This window comes from Carassius gibelio, chromosome A3, assembly GCF_023724105.1.
Source record: "Carassius gibelio isolate Cgi1373 ecotype wild population from Czech Republic chromosome A3, carGib1.2-hapl.c, whole genome shotgun sequence".
NCBI lineage: Eukaryota > Metazoa > Chordata > Actinopteri > Cypriniformes > Cyprinidae > Carassius > Carassius gibelio.
Window position 1 is genome coordinate 14,625,017 of NC_068373.1, and position 20,823 is coordinate 14,645,839.

The 20,823-nt window shown below is 37.8% G+C and overlaps 1 protein-coding gene across 1 annotated transcript; it reads right to left on the reverse strand.

Moving 5' to 3' along the window:
• Positions 1-20,487, reverse strand: nubp1 (nucleotide binding protein 1 (MinD homolog, E. coli)). Its single transcript, XM_052545144.1, has 11 exons — positions 20,367-20,487; positions 19,668-19,772; positions 19,272-19,405; positions 9,830-9,898; positions 9,686-9,718; positions 9,517-9,607; positions 4,010-4,164; positions 3,051-3,161; positions 2,134-2,236; positions 1,742-1,825; positions 1-486 (listed from the first exon to the last, which is right to left on the reverse strand). The coding sequence occupies exons 1-11, from the start codon at positions 20,395-20,397 to the stop codon at positions 437-439; spliced, it is 966 nt and encodes a 321-aa protein (XP_052401104.1). The 5' UTR covers positions 20,398-20,487; the 3' UTR covers positions 1-436.
• Positions 20,488-20,823: the final 336 nt, after the last annotated feature.

Sequence of the window (20,823 nt, forward strand, 5' to 3'; positions counted from 1 at the left end):
TATATCTGAAAGGGTGCAGCATTTCTTTGGTTTGGCATACAATTTAACAAGAAACTACAAAAAAAGTGAGTGTGTGTGCACTATAACAGGTGGTTTTGCTTATTTATCATAAAACATTACAAATACAGAGATTTAGTGCTGAGTGGATTTAGACATTTTCATCTTAAGAAATTTAATAGCAAAATTAACATTATAGCCATTACATCTCATTGACTGGGAAAGCCATTGTGTGGCCCACATTCCACATTTCTGAACATAACTTCTCCTGGCCTGCTGAAATATGCCCATTGACATTACAGCAATAATTCTATTATTGTTTCGCTTATAAGAGGTGAACAAGTGTGTTGAACAAAGCACAATTCATCATGATGTTTCTTTTCCCTCTTCATAGGACATCCCAGCTGGCTGGATAAAGATCTGATGCACATTTTCTGTGTCAAAAGGGATGGTCCGATGTAGTGTGGGAAGAACAATAATCTCGGATTTCTGTGAAAATAAAAAAATATATATTTTTGTTACTCTCAGCACAAACGAAGGCCACACTCCTTTGTATGTAATAACACAGAGTCAAAATAACAAGATGTCCGGATGCTAAAGAATACTCACTTCTGTAATCTGCTGTTAGTCAAAAACAAGGGGGGGGGGGATATTTCCTCATTTTCACAAGTTAAACTTGATTTCCCTTGAGATCAGATTTAACTTGTGCTCTTTAATATTATGAGCTATACACTTAGTGGCTTAATTGAAGGATGCGCTGAATATGTCTGTGAAGAAATCTGCAAGTTCTTCAGAACACATTTAGCAGGATTCTTCTCAACATCAGATCTGACTTACATCTGGTGACACTAAATGTTGTTGTAGTTTTTTTTCTTTTTCAAATTTGTAGCACTTTGAGATTTTGTTTCATATAAAATGTGTAATAAAATGAAGTATTATTAATCCAATTATTGTCATTTTTGTTTTGTTTACACAAAGTTTTATGTTGCTGCATTCCAAATGTTCAACAAATATTATTCTAGAAAACAACAACAGATCAGGTGGGTTTTTAAACGGTTATGAATCTGTTATGGAATTCCAAGGTTGACAATTAACATTATGACAATCAATTTTCTGAAAAGCACAAATACAGAAATTGTAGGATTGAATTTAATTATAAAATGTATGCAAGAACACATTTTTAAATGTAATTATTTATTTGCATTCTCTGTAAATTCTCTGACAGTTTTTACAGTTGTTTCAGAGATACTCCAATCGTTTCTTTAGCCACAATCTCTCAGATCACTGAGATCACACAGATCTCAATCACACAGATCTCCTTTCTGGTTTTCGCTTTAAGCAGCTATATGTAAGAACTGAGTTTCTACAGCAATATCTGAAGATGTCATTAATCTTTTATTAAAAAATAAAAGCCAGTATACTTAGTTGCAGATGAGTGTATATGGATAAAGAGAAATACACCAAGTGCAGGAATAAAAGGAATGGGGAAATCAATGAACTCAATCAGAGTGTTAACAGATGCACTGTCTTTGCAGTTGATTTCCTTCAGTGTCAGGTGAAACCTAACCTGTATTTAGTGCACTCTTTTCACTTCTAAAAAAAGCTTGCCATTCTTTTTTTATGAATACCTGTCATTAGGTAACACACTAAAGCAGCATTACCAGAATGGTTAGTAATGGCAGTTTATCATCTTACGTTTGAGGAAGGTTTGTAAAGAGGTGCTTGCTTGGGCTGGATGACTTACTCTGGACAATATTCTGATAGGCCACTGCAGCAGGAGAGTCTGGAACTTCAGTTAGGAAAGACTTTCCTTCATCACAGCTTCTCCCTTGAAGGCAAAAACGCAGAAGTGCATTTAGAGAACTAGAAACTGCTGACTTTTCTTCAGACACTTTAAAATAATCACTGTAGGGAGTTTTTTGGTACTCGATTCACTTGACTACACAGTGTAAATTTAAAAACAAGGAAACACTCTCACAAATAGTTCGCACCGCAGTGCTACTATGTAAATTGTTAAACTTCCTCATATCCTTACCACTTAATGCGGAACAATTGTAGAAAGATATTTCAAGTCTGTTGCATTTAATCTGGTTTAAAACATTCTCCCTCCTTGTGAATGGTAAAAGTTTTTTGTACCTATTCGTGGATCCAAGGGTACACTGCCCAAAAGAGGGAGATTTAGTTCTTCACACATTCTCTGAGCTCCTCCTGTGGTCGGAGGAAATATCTGTGATGTATTCTGTCAACAGAAAGAAAAACCAAGATATAATGTGGCAGGTGATTCCACAATGCAATATTTTATTACTCACTCTTGCATTGTGCCAACCATGAATGACTTTTTTCTTCTATAGAACACACTAACGCTCTTTCCCATGCGAGAACAATGGAACACACTAGCTTCAAAAATAATGCAAAGGGACCATGAAAGTAGTCCAACACAACCCAAGTCTATTCCAGTCTTCAGTGTCACATGATCCTTTAGAAATCATTCTAATCTCCAGTATATTTCTTATATTTATGAAACCTTTGTGCCGCTTAATATTTTTGTGGAAACCATGATTTATTTCCGTATTCTTTCAAACGAACAGCATTTGGATTATAAATGTCTTTACTGTCATTTTTGAATCAATTTAATGCATCCTTGATGAATTAAAGTATCAATTGCTTTCAATATAATACCTTACTGACTCCAAACTTATAAACAGTAGTGTAATTCAGTCATAAATCATCATCTATTGACTTCTCTCCTGATACTAAATGGTGCTTTCGCATCCTCTTTGAAGCTTGAAAGATCTAGACGCCATTAATTGTAATTGCCTGTAAATAAAAAATCCTTTCAAATTGTGCCTATTGTGTTCCATGTAAGAAAGGAAGCCATACGGGTTGGAATGACACAAGGGTGAGTAAATAATGCCAATAAAAAACAAAAAGAAGACAATATCAAACTTCATTACAGAAAAATCATATGCAACACTGTTAACATACAGAAAACGTCAAGGTGATGTGTGCTGTGTTTTGCTGTAAGATACTGCGTTTAAACACAAATACTATACCTTGCATTTAGGACACACAAAGCCACTCATGTTTTCAATTACACCAATGATCGGTATCTTGACCTTTTGACAGAATCGGATCTCTTTTCTCACATCCTGCAAAGATACTTCCTATTTGAGAAGGGAACAATAAAAAAATTAAATAAAAAATATACAGCAATCAAAACATACTTAACGATTATCACGTTATTCCTATAAACGCGTTACAAATACAACAACTTTATTTTAAGGTGTCCTTGTTACAATGTAATTATTTATTTAAGCACTGAGTAATATTAATTAACTACATGTACTTATTATATGGTTAGGGTTTGACTTGCATGTAATTATGCATAGTTTATCCTTATTTTAATAGTAAGTACAAGTAACGTATTAAGGACACCTTAAAATAACGTGTTACCCAAAATTGTTTCTGTTGGCTGCTACTTTTCTTCTCATGTGCAGCAAAGTGCCACAACAAGGGTGAACCTAACACCTACAAAAACAAACACTCAACTTAAAGTGTTTTGCTGCAACACATTTTGGTGTCGCAAAATACTACAGTCTACCAAAACCAAAGACAATGACCTTTGGCTATTTATTTAAAGAAGTGTAAGTTAATTTCTGTGTGCTATGACAGAGTTGCAGTGAAAGCCTCTCTAAACAGTAGTCCAGTATCTTGGATTAATAATTAGATGCAAAGCTCAAATGCTTTGTTTTGAGAAATGGCTGATGGCATGTGTGCAAGATATATTGTTCACACAGATTTCCACTACACTGTTAGCGTGCAGGAAATATATATATATATATTTTTAACTCTCAGTTAAGCGTGAAAGCCTTGTTCCTCACACGTCAATACACAATCAAAACTTTTTTTTTCATGCATGCATTTTATATATAATGCACACTAGATCACAACATGCAAAAGCAATTTCCTGGAACATAGACAGTGTTTCACACGAATGGGTACTGTTGTTCACCTGCGGGGTGGTGATGATGACGGCTCCATCGATGCCAGCGCCGCTGAGATACTGCACAATGGACAAATGCTCATCAGATGTTCCCGGAGGCGTGTCTACGATCAGATAGTCCACTTCTCCCCAGTCCACATCCCTCAGAAACTGTTTTATCATGCCTAAACATTAGCAAAATACTGAAAGTGTGACAATGCACCACAACAAACATTTAAATTCAATTATTTTTCCATTTGTTTGTATAGCCCTTATGACAACACTTATCATTCAAAGCAGCTTCATAGGAAATGAATGCTCTGGATTACAAATATAGAATGATCTGTGTTACATCCCTTGGAGTTTTGATATTCATTTGTCAGGGGTGTTTAACATTAAACAAAGTTTGGTTGTTCCGGGGACCAGAATGATAGTGGAGGTTTGAAATGGGAGGGGACTACACACAGCTCCAGTGATCGGTTGAAAATCTGTGTAAAGAAGGGGCCAGTTGGTCAGAGCAGAGTGTCTGGGCCTGTAGCTTTCTCAGGGGCTGTTTACACGACAACTTTTTTAGCCAAAAACAGGAAACTTTTTATGCCTGTTCGTTTACACGACAACAGTGTTTTGGGGACTGAAAACGCATCTTTTTTTGGAAACGGCACATTTGTTGTTTACATGTAAACACCCAAAATGGGAATCTTTAAAAATGGTGACGTCATGCATTGTACGGGTAAGATTTACAGAACCGCTGATCTTCTGATAAATACAATAGACACACAGTGCATTAACATACAGACATCTGTTCACATGTGCATTGGTTCTTCCTCATCTCCTTCATTACCTTCACCCAGCACACTCAGAATGGTCAATGGCAGAATATAATGTTCTACATGAAGGCAAGTGATATTTACAGTCATGTTTGTAGACAGTTGTCTCAGGGCGACTTGTCTCAATGGTCTCAATTTTACAAGAATTAGACTAAAGGGTGATAAAGATCCTAAGAGTTAAGAGATATTTCGCTCACTGTAGAGGGTGTGCCTTTTGTCACAAGAGGTGATTCTAGACGAACAATGCAAATTATTATTATCCAATTATTAGTTCCTGTCTCGGGGGATGTTTGTCTTGATCTGAGGTACTTAAGGAAATGTTGCAAGAGGATCAAGGACTTCTGTTGTCGGATTGAGCATGTGGTACAAGGTATGTTTCCACAAATCTGTGACCAGGGATTTCTGGACTAACTGCTTGACTTTATTTAATTTGTACTCCGTTGCATTAACTATGGGGGGCTGTCATAGTACTGGTCATAACCGCTGGTTATTGTCTCAGCTTTAATTATGTTGTACATAGTTATATTAATTATCAGGGGCTAGACAAATAGTACTAGCATAACCGCTGATTGTTTTGAGCTTTAACTAAGTTGTACATGGGTAACTGTAGGGGGCTAAACAGATCTTCTATTTAAAGAATGGTAAGCATGGGCAACCCATTAAATAGTATTAGTCATAACCTCTGGCTAATGATCAAACTGGCGAGTTTGTGATTGTGGGGCACATGTAAAACAGCCGACGTGAGGCACCCTGTGTGACAGATTCCTAATGAACGAATAAGTATAAAGTTAAAAGTTAACTGGAATAATCAAATGTCAGAATAATTGTAATAATTAAAGGTCATACTAAACTGGAGTCAGATTAGAATTTTATTTAAATTGAATAACTTTGTGCACTGAAAAGACCGAACACACAAGAAACCTTCAGCCAGCACTGGATACCTTCCTTGGGTCAAGTGCGTGGATCTTACAGTACATGTAAGGTAGGTAGACATGTGCAGTGCATGTCTGCATGAAGTGTGAAGTGCAGATCAAAGTGGATGTGGGGTGAGAAACTGGGCTTTTCGAATTTGTAAAACACATTCAGTTCGTCAGCCAGTTGTTGAGTCTCCAAAGAATGGGGGGGGGGGGGGGTGTCTTGTACTTAGTAATGTTCCTCAGACCAGTCCAAACTGATGCTGGTTCATTGGCTGAAAACTGTTTTATCAGCTTTTCAGAGTAGTTTTTGTTTCTGGCCTGGTTGTACAATATTTAATCCATACTTCAGTAAGCATCCTCTTTGGCATGGCAAAACTGTTTCGAGTTTCCCTGTAAACCATGGTTTATCATTATTAAATGATAAGAACGTCCTGGTGTGGGGATCCACATTTCCTCACAGAAACTGATATATGAAGTTGCTTGTAAAAAGAGGCTTGTAAATCCCGCTCTGTTTCATTAGTTCATCTTTTAACAGTTCTTAGTACAGGTTTAGTTGATTTCAGCTTCTGCATGTAGGTAAGTATAAAATGAACCAAACAGTGATCAGAGAGTCCCAAAGCTGCCCGTGGGACAGGGTGATATGCATCCTTTATTGTGGTGTAACAGTGATCCAATATATAACTGTCTCTGGTGGGACATGTTCTGTGCTGTTTGTATTTTGGCAGTTCACAGGAGATTTGATTTGTTAAAATCTCCCAGAATGATTAAAAGAGAGTCCGGGTATGGTTGCTCCATTTCAGTTATTTGTTCAGTCATCTGTTGAAAATTCCTGCGGCGAGTAGAAAGGTTTACAGTTTATGAAGAGTGCCTCTAAATTAAACACATCTTCTTCAGAGTTATTATATCTGAAAACCAACCTACATTTATGTAGAAACATAGTCCACCACCTTTTTTTTCCCGTTAACTCCGCGATGTACTCTGAATAACTAGAAGCACAGCAGATGGAGCACATTAGCCGGAATGGATTGACTTATTTCAGTGAAGCACAGTGCAGCAGCTTTCAAAAAAGTCCTTGTTGATGTGGGTGAGAAGTAGAAGTTTATCCATTTTGTTAGGAGGGGAATGGAATTTAGCAAGATGAATGGTTGGGAGTGAGTTCAAAACCAGGATCACGGAGCACAACCAGCGTGCTTTCCTCTTTTGCATCTGTTTGCTTTGCGCGTTTGAACACTACCACTGTACCTCCGACTAGAATGTCCAACAAAATGTCTGAATAATCAAAACTGGAAAAATATTGCCTGGGATGTGTTGCTTAATGTTAAGGAGTTCTCTGGTAAAACATATAGAAGAATGACAAACAAAAACAGCAGAAGAATTGCGGCCCTCGGCACCGTGACCGCAAGACCACAAGTGCACATGAAGTGTTCCATTTGAGACAGAGCCATAGAACAACCATCAAGTACAGTACACACAACAACCGTAAAGAGCACAAAACAGAAAAATAGGCATACGCTATGAATAAACAAAAAGAGCATAGCGTCAAAGAAATAAAATCGAAAGCTCCCACCATTGACATAAAACAACACTTTGAACTCAGAGCCATAAGCTGATTGCTGGTGTGGGACAAGATGTTATCAGAGTGACCTTTGTGATGTTCCAAAAACTGCAGTGTTTAGTACTACAGTGTGAGATGCAGATTTGCTACTCCAGACAACTCTGAAAACAAAATCCTTCTGTAGTGTTTTGATGCTTGATGCGCACCACACTGAATTCTGATCCAATATGTTTGCATCTGAAATGCCATAATACATAAATAATACATGAAAATATCAAATGATTTACTTCCTCTAAGCCATTGACACATTTGGAGCCAAATTCCATTTTTGTTGACATTTCTGAGGTATCTAAGGGAAAGACTGTCATTCAAAAGTGCTTAAAAATGTCCCTTTACTTCCACTTAATTCAACCATTCAACTTCAAATGTTATATAATAGCCGATATTATTTTGCACTTGTTTACATCACCGTCAACTCGTTAGACGTCACGTCAACTTCCCCTGAATCACACAATGCTACTTCCTGAAATGAAAAACAAAAGCAACAACAATAGCTTCTCCCCCTTGATTTATTACGTTTATCTTATAAATGTGCTCGAAAACTTCTATGGCAAGCTATATATGCCATATAAATCTCTGTGTTCAACAGCAACAGCTTGTTAAATACTGCATCTCAACTCCAATGAGAGGTTAATATACATCAGTCAAGGAAGTGAAACCCATCCGGCCTAAACTTAACTTTGCTTCAGATAAACAGAGCCACGTGCTCTCATCAAAGAGCTTTGAAAATGACACCCAGTTTTCTGTTCCTGTGTAGCACAAATGTATAAAACGGGTCTGGTGCAGAAAGAAAGATGAATATCAAATGCATCTGCTTTTCAACATGCAATGCATTTGATACAAGATCCGGTGATAGTTAAATGTGTATTGTGTTGTCTTGTCAGAATAGAACCTTTTTTTTAATTTTGCAAGGAGTACTTCTGCCTGTGTTTCTGAAGACAATCACCTATTGTGCAAGTGAAAAAGTGAAAGTGACGTGACATGTGGCCAAGTATGATGACCCATACTCACAATTAGTGCTCTGCATTTAACCCATCCAAAGTGCACACACACAGCAGTGAACACACACAGTGTGAACACTCCCCGAGCAGTGGGCAGCCATTTTTTTCTGTGGCACCCGGGGAGCAGTCGGGGTTCGGTTGGGTTTCCTTGCTCAAGGGCAACGTAGTCATGGTATTGAAGGTGGGAGAGAGCAGTGTACATTCACTCCCCCCACCTACAATCCCTGCCGGTATGAGACTCGAACCCACAACCTTTGGGTTACGAGTCCGACTCTCTAACCATTAGGCAATGACTTCCTACAACTTGCACCTTTAATCAAAATGTGATTGTTAAGAAACACCAGTTATTGTACACGGCTTGGCAGAGATTAGCACAAAAACCTGTTTACTGAAATGAAAACTCCAAGATTAACCAAGTGGAAACATGTCACTTAAAGACAGCTGCATGAAACCAAACATGCATCACTAAGACAACCCTAACCATTAAACCAACAATCTCATGACTGCTGCCCACATAAAAACATCACTTGTACCCTAGTTGCCATGTTTGACATATACATATATATATATATACATATATATATATATATATATATATATATATATATATACACATATATATATATACATATATATATATATATATATATTCATTCATTTTAATTATGAAAGCACATAAAAATAAAAGGATTATAACTGTGTTCATTTATTTGCATAACACCCCCCCGACCCTCCCCCCTCCAGTTTGCACTTAAGCATTACTTTTTTTTTTTTTTCAAGCCCATGTTACTGCGGTTTAGATCATCGGGGCTGTTTAATGTAACAAGTGCCTATTGATTAGGTGCTTGAATTACCACATGAACTTTGAAGCAGAGCATTCTGGGTAGAATTCAAATAGGTCATGTGGTTTTGTGGTATTGTGCAGGCCGCTCTGTTGCTTTCACCTGCACTATCAGGGGTAAAGAGCAAGTGAACATATCCATAGATTAAAAAAGAACTGTTCTGCAGTCAGATACCACATATTGTCACACCTTTGCTATGTTTGGCTTTCAATAAAACTCTCAGCTAAATAAGACTGTTTGTCTTTAAGGAATGCAATTTAAACTACTCAATAAAATGAACAATTTTATATTCCTGATGTGTATAACCGAAGACAGGGCTAAATGAAAATACCAACCATTCTTTTTGGGTCCTCTCCAGATAACAGCATCATCTGGACTACTGAGCAGGAAGCCAATGGACATGACAGCCAAGTTGTCCTCAACATACTACACAGAGAGAATAGATGCATTTGTAAGAATGCTTGAGAACACAAGTCAAAAGAATAAAGATTTGAAAGATCTTACCACTGGGGACCATCCAGAGCCGCTCTGATGAACCTACAGAGAAAACAAGCAGAGAATGAGATTCCCGGTCAATAAATCAGTCAGATATCTCAGCATTCTGACACAAGTTAAGAAGCACAATGAAGCTAGAGATATACGACATACCTGCTCCCCTTCTATCCCCATTATCTTTGGTATAGATGGCCCACAGATGTCCACATCTAGCAGTGCAACCTGGAAGAGGAAAGAAAAACAAATCATGCACAAAAACTATTTAATAAGGATATGAATTAATGAGGTTGTGCCTTGCCTTTAAACACCATGCTCATATTATTTACTGTGTTAAACAAAGCAAAAAAAAAAGTTTGAGCACAGATTTCCCATTGACAAATGAAAATTGCTGCACCGCAGTACAACGAGGTTAACACAAGATGTCAGCGTGGTATAGCTTGGTGCGTCAGCAACTCACACAGACACACATACAGCTTCAGTCTGACCAGCACTAACTCATTACAAAAGGCCATCACTTCAGTTCCAGCTCTGTACACACAGACCACAACCACCTCTAACACACACGTTTAGGCTGAATGCCACCTCTACCCTGCCATGACCGGAAAACATAACCTTTTCCACTGTCTATGCAGTATGAATGAAAAGATCAGGTCTGTGTGGCCTCATGTCTGAGTCTACTGCCTTGATAAGGAGTGAGCTGAGTGTATACCAGACCTAATAGTTCTATTTGAACCTTGGGTCAGATGTGGCAGCAGAACTGTGACATAAGAAAAGTGCTCAATGTGAGTCAGCGTGTGTGACAACAGATCCAGAACACTTCAACAAATACCCCTAAAACTACAGAGCAGGCAAAGGATTTAAATGGGTTTAATGATCACACCAGATTCAGAGTTCGAGTTTGTGCATGTGACTGATCTGTAGACATGATACGAACTGATAGAAATTCCAGAAGTGCTGATGATTTTACTTTTTGGATCCATGAAAGCTCTTTTCATGCATCAAAAACATGATGTGCACCTAAATGGATCAGAAATATCAATGATGAAGTTATTTCAAGTTCTTAAAGCATTTATTTAAAATGTGAAATGCATTTGGTTAAAAAATAAATAGGGAGAGTCTAATTAAATGCATGACCTTCTTGCCCCGGGCTTGTGTTAAATGTTATTTGTCAACGGCTGAATTAAGCAGCACGCCCTTAAAACACACTCTCGGCAGGGTCACGCTGTTTATTTCTCCTTCCCTGTTCTTCTGCTTCCTGAAGGAAATTTACTGAAAGCAAACTTTGGAGTGAAAGCAGCAAACGAGGAGGAGTGCAGCTCTCTCTCAGGAAATGGACGCTCAGTGAACAGGGATGTAAGGGAGGCTAAGACCATAGTGGCAAAACTCAGGGATTCTTCCAGCGAGCTAAAGGGGAAATAACACCACTTCCTCCCAGAGTCTGAATACTTTTTTTTCTGGCAACCGCTCTTCTATTCCAGTACTTCCCTCTTTCTTGGGGTAGAAACACAAATGTGCTTGCATCTGTGTCTTATAAAACAATGTCTGAAACCCTCAGGGCTCATCAAATATATGAAGAGCGAGGAGTGGAAAAGCACATCTTAACCTATCAAAAATGCTAAGAATCCCACAGACCCCTTGAGAGAATATGGAACGTCCACAAAAGGGCCTGTTTGGGACCAGATGCAGATTTGGCTACTGTAGCCTATATGCTCTTCCTAGAAAAGTAAAGAGGTATTAGCTGTTGCTTCATCCAAATTGTGAATTTACTGTAATTTATGTAAAAAAAATATATATATATACTTATCTGTGATTAAAACGGTGTTTACTTCCCATGTGTTTAAAAGAACAAAATCCACTTCTGAGGAAGCTGGTGCAAAATGAAATATATTCCAACTGAATATACCAAAAATATTATCCACTTTAAGTGAGTACATTTAATTTTTACGCACATTTTCAAAATGTTATCCATACAGATGTTTTTAGAGGCAATATCACATTTTATTATACATTTCTCCAGATTAACTCGCACGTTAAGTAATACTACATACAACATTTTCGTAATTTACCTGAATAAATAAAAAAAACTTGACCATGCAGAAAACAAGGGAATCAGAAGAAAAACAAACAACAAAAAATGGTTACAGCAGTTTACAAATTTACAACGTTTCCCACCTATAAAGGATACCCCAAAACGTTTGCAAAACAATATTTGGATGGAAACCTAGCTAACGAATGCTGAATATTTGACTTTTTCTTTTACTGGACTGATAAACCAAAGGTTGTTGGTTCAAGGCCCAAAAGGAGGGATTCCTTAACCAAATTCACAACCATCAAAACAAGTATCTGCTATATTCATCACTCTTCTGCAGACAGCTACTAAACCACCAGCATTTCCTTATAAAGTAGCTTGGGTCACACAAGAAAAAGGAGAAAAGGTTTAAGATAGGCACAGCTCTCTCATAAAAGGTATTTATCGTCCGCCGAGGAGGAGGAGGAGGACAGAGTTCATCCAAAGGGAAATTCTTTCTTGTACTGTATCTTACTTCTTCACACGTCTAGAGGCAAGTTAGGAAAATATGCCACCAACAGAAAGAGATTTTAAAAGAAATGTCTGAGAAAAATCTAAACAGATTTTAAGGAAAAAAGTGTGTGGCTTCTACTCTAAGAATTGAGAACCAAAAAAGGTTGTTTGCAACAGCCTAAAGCTCTTAATAATGGCAGAAGAACAAGACAGACATTCTTGAGTCAAACATAGTCTCTTCCCAGTTTCAGTTAGGTGGAGTATTCCCCTGTAATCAAAACTATGAAACCGACTACAACTGGAAACAAGAAACCTCACAACTGTAAAAAAATAAATAAATAAAAGGTACACCCTTTTTTTGTTGTTGTTGGTACAAACATGTTCTAACATACAGTAATTCGATATTAAAATTATGTTGCATCACAATTTAATTCAGCTTCAGCATGAAGTATAAACATAAAACTGAACACTGTGAATTTCAGCCAAATGTGTGAACACTTCTGATTACACTACAGCAAGTTTATCCAGTTATCACCATTAGCACACAAACTTTCTCATTAACGGCTACATGATGCTTTTCATTATGCTGTAGTGATGACCTCATCCCCTAACTGCTCCAGTTACTGTGAGTGAACGCCTCACCTGTAAATTAATCTACTTTCCACCTCACTTGCACCTTCAGTCCAAGCCTGAAGCATTTAACCTACATTAAAATGTAAATTGAGTAAACTCATTAGATAGATGCTTATTAGCAAGAAATGGGTCTCAGGGCAAACAATGAGTTTACCATTATATTCAATACTGGGAAGCATTTTTGTAATTCATGATGGCAGTCAACAAAGTTTAACATTATGACCTTAAGTGATTACTGTAGAAAACCAAAATGACAAGAGTAGGTGGTTGGGTCTGCTGAAGAACTCACTCCAATCCAGAGGACTTGCTAGAAAAACAGTGAGGATAATAGGCAATAAAGAGTGCAGCCTCATTTACTAGGAACACTGCCACTGGAAAAATGTAAACATTACATACAGAAAATGGTTTCGTGAGAGTATAGAGATGCTTCTTTATGAACCATACCACAGGAAGTCAGGATCTGCCACTTGATAACTGATTTCTCTGCTTCCTGCTTAAAACTGCCATGTTGTTATGTTTAGCATCAGTTCTTTTAATCCTAACAGTGTGTAGCTTTTTATTCCTGAAAAAAAATCATGTTGGAATACGTATCCATGAACATATTCAAGGATGACAATACTAAGATTCATCTGACTCAAGGAGTAATTTAGGGAGCATGAGGAATTGTTTTTCACAAATGAATTGGGCACCACAGAGTCATGGCCTTAACCCCACTGAAAAGCTTTGGAATGTGCTGGCATTAACTTAAAGGGGGCGTGAAATGCTATTTCATGCATACTGAGTTTTTTACACTGTTAAAGAGTTGGATTCCCATGCTAAACATGGACAAAGTTTCAAAAATTAAGTTGTACGTTTGAAGGAGTATTTCTGTTCCAAAAATACTCCTTCCGGTTTGTCACAAGTTTCGGAAAGTTTTCTGAGGGTCTGAGTGACGTTAGATGGAGCGGAATTTCCTTATATGGGTCCTAGGGCACGTCTGCCGGAAGAGCCCGCACTCCCGTATAGCAGAGCACTGAGTGAGAGCACAACAGACATTCACTGATCAGAGCGAGAGCGTCGCGAAATGTCACAAAAGGAGTGTGTTTTTGGTTGCCAGGGCAAGACAACCCTGCACAGATTACCAAAAAAAAAACAGCATTAAGGGACCAGTGGATGGAGTTTATTTTTACAGAGCATCAACGGAGTTGTGCAAGTGTTTGTGTTTGTTCCCTGCATATCGAAGATGCTTGTTTTACAAACAAAGCCCAGTTTGACGACGGATTTGCGTATCGTTTATTTCTTAAGGATGATGCAATCCCAATGAAAAAGGGTCACGATCGTGTGTTGGAACCGCAGGCGGTGAGTAAAACTGCTTCAAATATCTCTGCCTCCTTGTTAGTGCGTCCGCCTCCCATCGGAGACCCGGGTTTCGAGCCCCGCTTGGAGCGAGTCGTTGCTGCTGCTGCTCTCGTTCAGTTTCAGCCTCTGGATCTGATTCTGGATCACAAATAAACGGCTGAATCTGACTGTAAGCCATGGTTTGTTTTGGATGATGTTTTTTTTCCTCAAGGTAATGTCAGCTTCCAAATGCTCTCAACGCAAAAGCCTACTGTCTGGCGCTCGTGATTCTTTAGCTCCGCCCACACGTCACGCCTCCAGCCGCTCGTGTTTTTCCGGGAAAAATTGGTACAGACTATCTTTCTCTTATGAATATAATAAAACTAAAGACTTTTTGGAGTTATGAAGGATGCAGTACTACTCTATAGGTACTCAAGATTAACAGGATATTGAGTGAAAACGAGCATTTCACCCCCCCTTTAACAGAGTGGGTTGACTCTCCCATCGTCAATACAAGATCCTGGCCAAAAATTAATGCAACAAAAAAAGTTGTGACATTGCATTACATTGTCGAAACAATAGCACAACGAATGCACAATCTTTTCAAAGCTAAAGGCAATCCAACAAAACATTAGCGTGTACGACTCTGATGAATCTTGGCATTGTCATCCTGGAATATGGACAAGAGTACATCTTCCGACATGGGTGTTAGATAAATAAAAAGCTAAAATAAAATGCATCATTTAGGGTTAAAGTCCCCTGGCATACAACATGCCTGAAACATATGAATAACTGCAACAATGATTCAATAATGATTCAGAGGAATTTGCTTATTTAAATCCAGATGGTGATTTTTAAAAAATATTTTGTTTGATTTCTTTTTTTTTTTTTTATTGGCCAGGCAGTGTATCTGCAAGATTTCTCTTTCTGTTCCATATCCAGTTCCCTCCATGTGAAATAAACTCCTTATGACTGACCCTGCGTGTGTGTTGGGGTGGATGACTCTCTTATCTGCCGAAGGTTGCACTAGACGAGTCTCTCGATGCTTTCCTCACTACTCTTTCAGCTCTCAGGGAAGTGTGTCCACAACACAAGGCATTCAACAGGATGTTCTTACTCACGGCACCTCTGGAATCAGAAAAGGGACTTTTGACAGCAGATAAGAGGGAGCTAACAGTACACAGGACTGAGTGGAAGAGGCAGATCAGAGATCAGACTGACACACACACAGGGTTTCAACGGTCAACAGCGTCAGCCGGGGTGACCATAATCTCACTCTCACCCAAAATGAGCACAAAAAAAGACCACTTCAATTTTTCTCTGCAGGCTACAGGGTCCCATTACTGAATACAATATGTGCTTGAAAAATAGTATATATAAAAAAAAAAAAAAATAAAGAGAAAAACATACAAACTGCCATCTAACAATGGAAAGAGAGTGAGATGTAAGAGAGAAAAGACATGACCCATAATTCCACAGTGAGACCTTTTAAAAACACTTCTGAATACTGGAAGCAGAGAGCGTGGGACTCGATTGCTCACGGCTTTTTAGATGTCTGCCAACAATGGAGCGCTGCACATTGTGAATGTCCCCAAGCTGTGCGATTTAAATTGTTTGAGGGATTGAAGATTATTTCAGTCAGTGAGCTGCCAAAGGGTAAACAGCGGCCGCAGTCTGCACGCTGACTGCACTATTGTGGCCGCGGTTTGTTGAGATGAGATCAATACAGCTCCCAATGCACTGGCTCAGAAAGAGACCCAGTCAGAGGCGTGCTCTTCTCAATGAACCCGGTAAACACAGCTCTTTCTGCCGCAGAGCTCTACAATGAACTAAAAATAGCCAGCAGTCTCAGATGGTGAAAAATTATTGTAAAGTGCTTGGCTAGGACGCCGATATGCAAACAGAAGATTTTCCTGCTCACTGCTCTTTCGAAATGATACATTCAAGTTTGAAAGCAGAAATGTTGTGCTTTCCTCAGCAGTTGGTTGGTTTTCCTATTTTGATTAATACGATAATGTTTTACTAAAGGCGCCACACTTTAAATGTCTGATTTCTTTGGCGAGTTCGCAAATGTGAGTAAACATTCATAGTGCTGTAAGGCATGACAATCCACTTGAACAATAAGCTACATTGAAAAAATAAAAACTAAAATCAATATGAGCCGAGCTTGAAGCACATCTAAATTAGTTGTGGCTTTTCATATTCCAATGAGTGCAAGAAAAACCAAACATTTTTAATCAAAAAGAGCAGGTCATGATGGAGTCTTGATATATATATATTTTTTGACTGGTATCACATTAATAGTGAGACAAATATTGGTCAAAAAATAGCTGTATCTGAAATCCAAACAATGCAAAATTTTCAGGCAGTATACAAAGGAAGGAAGACATCAAGGTATGCCAGAATTATCAAGGTTTCTACTAAGATGCTATCATTTGGTCAGTTTAGTCAAAGACAGTGTAAACATAACATCTGACATGCCACAGTCCTATGTGTAGCAGTTGTATTAACTTACAGTTGTACTGTACTCAGTCAGCCCTTTAAATAAAACTACTGGACCTCTTTAAAGTGAGCACCAACACAAATGTTTTCCTCCTTTATATGCTTCCAAGAATTGATGGATAAACCAACCAACAACACATGACAAACTCATCTGCTACAAGACAATATTAACAAATTTATCCGATCGTATTTGTATTTCTGGTTTAACCATTTAAAAGGGGTCTTAAACTGAGAAATCAAAATCCCCATGATCTTATGACATATAAAGGGTTAATGTACTATAAAAACATCCTTTAAGTTTCAGAACTCAAACTTTCCTGTGAGCTTATAGTGAAGACAATCTGCCAAACGGACAGGTTGTGGAATGTGCCACTTAATGATGTAATAGTGTGGCTAAACACCGCCTCCACAGGAGAGGAGAGCCAAACACAGGTCTGTGCAGAAATCAAACGATAAAGATAGTCCAATAAGATGCTGTACAGAACCATGATGTGGAAAAGCACAGTCTTCACATTACCTTCCTTCTGATCCCAACAAAGAAAAACCAGAGGGACTTTATTTTTAATGAAGATCCAGACCTCATCAGTAAGAACTTGGTCCTTCGTTCTTTTCATTTGACCATGGATTTGTTTACAAACAAGGCACAATTCAACGTATATATATATATATATATATATATATATATATATTAGTGGTGGGCATAGATTAATTTTTTAAATCTAGATTAATCTCACTGTGATCTTGAAATTAATCTAGATTCATCTAGATTAAAATGGCTCATTCAAATTCTGCCGAAGGCATTCAGAATATGTGTTGTTACCCAAATAAAATTGACAAACAGTAAGTCTTTGAGAAGGGGTTTATCAAGCTAGGTGGTGCATTAGAAAAGGGGCTCATCTCCTGTTTCCAAAATGCATCACAAAGTGCTTGAAAAAGCTGTAAACTAATTCCACATTGCACAAGGTGCAAACAACATTACTCCTGTTTCACACCAATGTTTAATTTTTTTTCAAGTTTGTAGGTGTCAAGGTACAGAAACCAAATAATTAAATGTAAAATAGCACTGTATAGTCTTCAATGTAAAAATGAAATATACAATCAAACTTACATTTATTCAGACACCTTCAACATTTCTCACATTATTACTGTTTTGGTATATATATATATATATATATATATATATATATATATATCAAAAATTATATCTGGTGTCTGAATAATTTTTGGTTTGACCAAAATTATTTATATCTGGTGTCTGAATAATATTTTTTTTTTGTTGAAACTACAAAGTAATTTGGTCAAGAGCAGTGAGTGATTTTCATTTTCATTTTGTTGGATTAACATTACAGCAGCCAGTATCTAAATTCACTTTTTCATGGTCACTTTAAGAGAAGATGAACGCATCTAATATAATACACATCCCATTTTTTTCCTCAACTGTTTACTTTCACTTAAGAAATAACTGATAGTTTTTTCGAGCATAATTTCCAAGGTGGATATTTTGACATATTTTGTATGTATTTGTTGGCACAAGAACAAAAATAAGCAAATTCAAGTTCAAGTATTTTGAGACGCCTTTCTCTGCACGAGCCCTGAACACCAGAACACCGCGAGTACTGAATTGGGCTCTTTCACATCTTTTTGTTTGTTCAAACTGCGATATGTATTTGTTCGTTCCGGTGCAGGATGGACTTCATCGAGGAGAACTTGCAGAAGAGAGCTCGGTTCAGTGTTGCTGTCCGTGATACGTGTCTCTCTCTCTCTCTCTCTCTCTCTCTCCGGACCAAACACAGTGCGCGAGTGACCAGTTATTCTGTTCGAGTCTTGTGTTTGGATGCTTTAATGTTTAAATCGACAAGCGGTAAGGCTTAAAAACATGTGAAAAAGATCAGCTTTCGTGACGATGGCAGCAGTGGCCCATCAACTGTCCTGAGCATCTTTTTAGGCTGTCCTCAGCGAGTCAGTTATATAAAATATCAAGGTGAAAGTCATCTTAGCTCGCTTAGTATAGACCCAGCTCCCAACCCAACTTTGAGAATAGATTAACGGCGATATTTATTTTTATCGCCTGATAAGAGTTTAGCGTTAACACAGCACATTAACGCTGATAATGGCCCACCACTAATATATATATCTCTCTCAAGCACAAGGTTGATTCCCCGGGAACACAGGATAGGTAAAAATTGATAGCCTGAATGCACTGTAGGTCGCTTTGGATAATGCATAGATTTAATTAGATTTAATAGGAAATGCATAAAATTAATTAAATTTAACTTAATTTAATTTAATATGTTCATTCACTCCCCCAACCTACAGTCCCTGCTGATACTGACACTTGAGCCTGCAACCTGCATGTTACAAGTCGACTCTCTAATCATTATATATAACATACACCATATCTACAACTCATGAGGCCAGGCAGAAATGAGGGCATTGGGTCCCATAAACAAACAAACAAATAAACAGTAGATTTTATTTTAATTTTCCATTTTCATATTTCAGACATACAGTCACTGAATCAGTTAACTGTATAAAACTTCTGTAGTTCAGCATTGCTCAGCGTAAAAAAATAAATAATAATTCTGTAGCATAGTACAGAGATGAGGCATTCTTTGGTCTTACCTCTTTGGAGTCATCACTTGCTAATGCATGAGACAAATGTGCGCTGAACGTGCTCTTCCCAACACCCCCTTTTCCAGACAAAACCAGAATCTTGTGCTTTACAGTGGTCAATTTCTGTCTGATTTCCTCTATGGCTGCAATGAGAGAAAACAAAGTCACACACTTCAGATTTGGATGGAGCCAACAAGCTATTATAATAAAAAAAGATCATCACTAGTTAACATGTCTGAAGGATAAATCTAAAAAGACAAAGTACGAAATGCCATCAACCTTGATTTAATCAATTTCAAAACCTTTTTTTCTTTTTATGTGTTCTTTCTTTATGAACAATCACAGCTCACACACAAAGCTTACCAGTTTTAGCAGCACTATACTTATGTATGTATGTATGTATACCTGGATCAGGGGCTTTGGCAGCCCCAGATGCACATATGTTTTGGTTTGGGCATCCTTGACATGCTGATGATTTACCAGCCTGATCACTGCTTGTGCCCGGACAGTCTAGAGAGAATGACAACAACACATTGATGTACAGACATTATTAATAATACACACAATGACAGACTTACTTAGACATACGTTCACTATTTAATTAAAAAAAAGACCAGGCGCCAGCTGCATATAAATAGCACTAGTTTAGTTTCACCAACTAGCAGTAGACAAGGGGTAATTTGTCGTACTTCAGAGATTCGGGTATACCAATCTACCTTTTAGTAACGGAATAAAAAAAAATGTTATGACCAGTAGAAGAATAAGAATACTTTTTAAGACTAGTCTAAGCAGTTTATGCAGGCGGCCCCAGAACTCAGCTTCCACACTTAGTTTGACAGCATGTCAGTAACTGTATTTATGGATGTGAATGTAAACTGTAATGTAAAGCTGTAGACAGCTGACGCAGGCAGACAGACTCTCTGACATAACTGATGTCAGTTTCCAAGACATTATTAAACATCAAAGAGGTAAAGCGAAACGTGTCTGATATGTGTGCAGTTGGCGAAAGTGTAATTTAAACTGTAAACCGATGTCATTTTTAGAAACCGAGGATTATATGGGCTTAATGTGAAAACGTTCCGCATTAACATTCAATGGACTTACGTTCTGGTGCGTCACTAGGAACGTCCGCCATCTTTCAAAACATGCGCACTTCCTGCCACTGGTGCAATGACAATGAACTTCCTCGAATAATGCTGTGCGTCGAAGGTTCCGCACGGTCACTCGTAAGTGCATTGCGGTAAATTTGGATGGGTGATATAGATAATTAATGATAATCCATTTTTACACACACTGTGGCGGTAAGAAGTGAAATGTGAATATATACTGTAGGCTATATAAAAATATACATTTAATACTCTTCGTTTAATACTGGCACTTATCTGATTGATGAGTATATTTGAATATATTGATTATTTAAACGCTTATTGAGCAAACTAATCAACCATCTTTATTTATTGCTTTTTGAATATATTTTTATTTCTTCTTTTATTGTTTGTTATGTGTGTCTCTGTGTAATGTAGCTATTGTTATATTTGTTTCCCCCTAAACTATTACTATA

Excerpts from the sequence above, each read along its gene's own strand:
- nubp1 (XM_052545144.1), bottom strand. The coding sequence starts at position 20,397 with ATGGCGGACGTTCCTAGTGACGCACCAGAAC. Across the intron at positions 19,406-19,667 it reads TGCCAAAGCCCCTGATCCAG|CCATAGAGGAAATCAGACAG; the intron begins GTATACATACAT and ends CTCTCATTGCAG. Across the intron at positions 9,719-9,829 it reads TGGGGATAGAAGGGGAGCAG|GTTCATCAGAGCGGCTCTGG; the intron begins GTATGTCGTATA and ends TTTTCTCTGTAG.